Source organism: Colobus angolensis, unplaced genomic scaffold (genome assembly GCF_000951035.1).
Source record: "Colobus angolensis palliatus isolate OR3802 unplaced genomic scaffold, Cang.pa_1.0 Scaffold399, whole genome shotgun sequence".
Lineage (NCBI taxonomy): Eukaryota > Metazoa > Chordata > Mammalia > Primates > Cercopithecidae > Colobus > Colobus angolensis.
The window spans coordinates 1,824,446-1,829,260 of NW_012117365.1; the positions used below are offsets into that span (position 1 = coordinate 1,824,446).

General features: G+C 43.7%; 1 protein-coding gene across 1 annotated transcript in view; it reads right to left on the minus strand.

The window, feature by feature from the left end:
- The window catches only part of ZMPSTE24 (zinc metallopeptidase STE24), a 50,049-nt gene that overhangs the window by 2,472 nt on the left and 42,762 nt on the right, over positions 1–4,815 (minus strand). The window contains exon 9 of the mRNA XM_011955214.1: positions 929–1,072. Within this exon, the coding sequence (XP_011810604.1) occupies positions 929–1,072 (144 nt within the window). The remainder of the gene's footprint in view (positions 1–928; positions 1,073–4,815) is intronic.

Below are 4,815 nucleotides of genomic sequence, written 5' to 3' on the forward strand. Positions count from 1 at the left end.
GGAGCTTGCAGTGAGCTGAGATCCGGCCACTGCACTCCAGTCCAGACGACAGAGCGAGACTCCGTCTCAAAAAAAAAAAAAAGAGTTTAAAGATAATACATCTCAGTCCTCTGCAAAATTTATTTTGTTTATGTGGACAATGTTATATGAATATGATCTATGCCCCTCCATTTTTCTTTCTTGGTGTCCCCATCATACATAATAGAAAAATATGATTCATTTCGTTCATCTTAACTCTGCAATCTATCCCAAGAAAGAATTCTTCTGAATGGAGATACCTCAAGATCTTCGATATTATTTCTTAGCGTAATTTGGAAGCCTTACCAAATATGATGAAATGTTGCCACTGTCAGGTTTGTTACATAGTCTCATTAACCTATGTATTATCACTCACACGGAATACTCCTAATGAGCTAACACAGAGCAATGTTCTTAAGTTTCATTTACCACAAAATACCCGATTTTGATTCTGTGGGTTCGGGTGGATCCCTCAGGCTATATGGAGGCAGGTGGTCATGGAGCAGAGGAACAGTCACTAAGCCTCCCTTACTGAGCCGTACACAGACTCAATTAGTGTTTGCTTTGTCCCCTCACACACATAAGATTTTTACCCAAGCACTGGTGAATATGTGGCCTAGGACACAACATTCCAATAGTTAATCTCCATCTACTGAGTCCTTTTAGGTGTTCACCACTGAAGTCTAATTTTCTACTTACATTTTCCTAAGAGTATGCAAGCGTTTATTTATTTGGGCTTGAATTTTTCTGCTACTTTGTCATACTGACCAGTAAATCAAGGGACTAAAAGACTTTGTTTCATCTATTTGTTAAAACTGTACTGTTCTATTTCCTTTTCCACTATCCTGAAAGCTCTAGATTTGAAGCAGGTAAGAGCGTATGTGTGATAATTTTAAAGATCATACATTACCTCATTGTAAGGTGAAAAAATAAACTGGAAGATGATCAATAGTCCAATTAGAGTGGGTTGGCTATCATAAAAACCAAATGCAGCAAAAAGCTCCTTTCGACCAATTAATACAGCAAATAAAAAAAAACACAGGAAAGAATTCATCTAGAAAGAAGGACATGAAATTTCTAAGTTATTACCAAGCTGATTTCACTATGGGATCAGTAGCATCCATAAAGTATAAGAAATCAAAGTGTGGTCGGGCGCGGTGGATCACAAGGTCAGGAGATCAAGACCACCCTGGCTAACACGGTGAAACCCCGTCTCTACTAAAAATACAAACAAATTAGCTAGGCATGGTGGCGGGCGCCTGTAGTCCCAGCTACTCGGAAGGCTGAGGCTGGAGAATGGCTTGAACCCGGGAGGCGGAGCTTGCAGTGAGCTGAGATCGTGCCACTGCACTCCAGCCTGGGCAACAGAGCAAGACTCTGTCTCAAAAAAACGACAACAAAAAAGAAATCATAGTGTGATTTTAAGAAAGGTATCAGTGTGATCACAGAACAAATTATTTAAGTAGTTTTTATTTATTTTTATTTTTTTGAGACGGAGTCTCACTCTGTTGCCCAGGCTGGATTACAGTGGCACAATCTCTGCTTATTGCAACCACTGCCTCCTGGGTTTGAGCAATTCTACAGTCTCAGCCTCCCAAGTAGCTGGGATTACAGGCGCCTGCCACCATGCTCAGCTAATTCTTCTATATTTTTAGTAGAGACGAGAGTTCACCATTTTGGCCAGGCAGGTCTTGAACTCCTGACCTCAGGTGATCTGCCCACCTCAGCCTCCCAAAGTGCTGGGATTACAGGCATGAGCCATCCTGCCCCGCCAGTAGTTTTTAGTTTCACTTTTATTTCAAAAGTAAAACAAAATGTTCCCAAATGTATAAACTGTATCATTTTCTATAAGGGCAAGTTTCAGTTGAGCCTCCTATCATTGAGGGTTTGAAGTGGTCAATAGCAATGGGATATTTTCTCTCTGTAAAGGGTAAAGTGCTAGAATGGATTCTGGCCTTGTTTTATAAGACTGTAATCAGATACAACGTCTCCCACCTGACTTTGAAGTGGAGGCTCCAAAGCAACAGGCTTCCCTTGAATCCTCTCTAGGCCCACTGGAGCTGTACCGAATAGTTAGAAAGGTCAGGGGAGAAAGTAGATCCATCTTGAACAATAAACGAGCCAGGAAAAAAATAAATCTATACCAAAATACAACCTCTTGGAGTCAGGTTGGAGAACACACAACATTCTTTTTCTGTAGCAAATTAGGATCTTGGAGGCCACATGGACCTTATTTAAGTGTGTTGCTCCAAACCATTTACAAGACAACCCAAGAATCTGTCAGCTTAGAATGGGGCTTGGAGTGCAAGAAGGCTCACCAGCTGCCCCAGGACAAAGGACAAGCAGCTTCGCCCTCATTCTTATCACTCAGTGGATCCAATATGACAAGCTCTAACAGAAAACTCAGTGAAGTCTCCTACACTTATCATCTATGCATCTACTTTTGTCAAGTAACCATTGTCCTTTTGAAAAATAATTTTTGGTTTGCTACTGGGCCCTACTACAGACTGAATTCCTCGTCATGGGATACCATGATCCTGCAACCTGAACTATTCCTCCTGAACTGGATGCTATGTTAATCTGCCTAGCCAGGAAACTGGTATGCCCAGAAACACTTCACCATCAAGCATAAGTGATAGATATAAGAGTGGAAATGAAGCAAGTTATGAAGGCACCAGTAAGTTAAATAAGCAGGTGGCTCATACTCTAGTACACCAACTCCTGCCACCAACAACCCTCAACCAACCCTTACTCATAAGCCGTTTCCTATAATCAATTAGTTGAACAGGAAAAAAATCAGAGCCTATTTTACAAATAACACAATATGCTGGTACCACACGAAAGTGGACTGCTGTGGCATTACAGAGCCACTCGGGGATGGTCTTGGAAGGCCGCAGTGAAGGGAAATACTCTCGGTGAGGGGAACTTTAAGGTGTGTATCTCACTGTCCACTCAGCCTGGGAGGAGAGAGAGCCTGAGGCAAGGATATATATCCTAATTCATTGGCAGTGGGAAAAAAATGGTTCGACTGGATAATTACGGCCTTGGAAAAAAGTAGAGGATGCCTAAGAAGGAGATTTGGCAAAGAGGTATGTGACAAAACTTCCAAAATTACTGCAGAGTTTGATTATAGGTGGCCTAATGTTAATGTTCACCCAAAGAGTCCCACAGTCAAGGAGGCTCTTGGTGAACTGGGGAAGACACCTGCTCTGTGAAGGTCAGCTAGCCTTTCTCTGTAGCCACTCCATGACTTAGTCAAGGGACTTATGAATAGAGTGGCCACAGTGACAAAGATGGAGTTAACATATTAGTCAACACAGACACCCTCCTCACTGGCACCTGACATATGTCCAGTCTGTCCAGAGAAGCAACCAATCCCAGTCTTGATAAGGTACCACATCTCAGGGACCAGCCAACCACCTTGTGGTACGCTGATTCCATTGGAACCCTTCCCTCATGGAAGGGGCAGTGATTTTCCTTATTAGACTGAAAATTCAATTGAATTTGGACCTGGACTTATTTAGTCTTACTCAGTGCCATGTATCCACACAACATAGCTTCAAGCCAAGGAATGCATTTCTATACCTAAAGATACAGGAAAGTGCCCACAGGAGTTCACAAGTCTTCCCTTGTAATTCATCACCCAGGACCAGCTGGCCTTTTTATTTTAATTTTTTTTAGAGACAGAGTCTCCTTGTCACCCAGGCTGGAAGTGCAGTGGTGTGATCATGGCTCACTACAGCCTTGATCTCCTGGACTCAAGCCATCCTCCCATCCCAGCCTCCCAAGTAGCTGGGACTACAGGTGCATACCACCAAGCCCAGCTAATTTTTTAACCTTTTGGAGAGAAGGGGTCTTGCTATGTTGCCTAGGCTGGTCTCAAACTCCTGGCCTCAAGTGATCCTCCCTCATCAACCTTCCAAAGTATTGGGATTACAGGCATGAGCCACTATGCCTGGCTCAGCCAGCCTTTTTAAAGGTCTGAAAACCCACTGAAGATTCAGTTAAGGCCACATATGCTCGGAACTAGTCAACATGATACAGTGCTTTTTCACCCAAAGTCTAAACATCTGTTGGTTTAGAGGTTCTAGAACCCAGAGGAGGAACATTATTGGAATTGCTTTCTTTTTGTATTTTCTGCAATTTCCAATGAATATATAACTTTTTTTTTTTTGAGACGGAGTCTCGCTCTGTCCCCCAGGCTGGAGTGCACTGGGATGATCTCAGCTCACTGCAACCTCTGCCTCCTGGGTTGAAGCAATTCTGCCTCAGCCTCCCGAGTAGCTGGGATTACAGGCGTGCCACCAGGCCTGGCTAATTTTTGTATTTTTAGTAGAGATGGGGCTTCACCATGTTGGCCAGGCTGACCTCGACCTCCTCACCTCAAGTGATCCACCATCTCGGCCTCCCAAAGTGCTGGGATTACAAGCGTGAGCCACCACGCCTGGCAATAATAACTTTTAAATGAAAAAAATGTTTTAGACTGGGCGTGGTGGCTCATGCCTGTAATCCCAGCACTTTGGGAGACTGAGGCGGGCAGATCAGCTGAGGTCAGGAGTTCGAGACCAGCCTGGCTCATGTGGAGAAACCGCGTTTCTACTAAAAATACAAAAAAAAAATTAGTCCGCTGTGGTGGTGCGTGCCTGTAATCCCAGCTACTCAGGAGGCTGAGGCAGGGGAATTGCTTGAACCCGGGAGGCAGAGGCTGCAGTAAGCTGAGATCGCGCCATTGCACTCCAGCTTGGACAACAAGAGTAAAACTCCATCTCAAAAAAAAAAAAAAGCATTTTAGGGTGG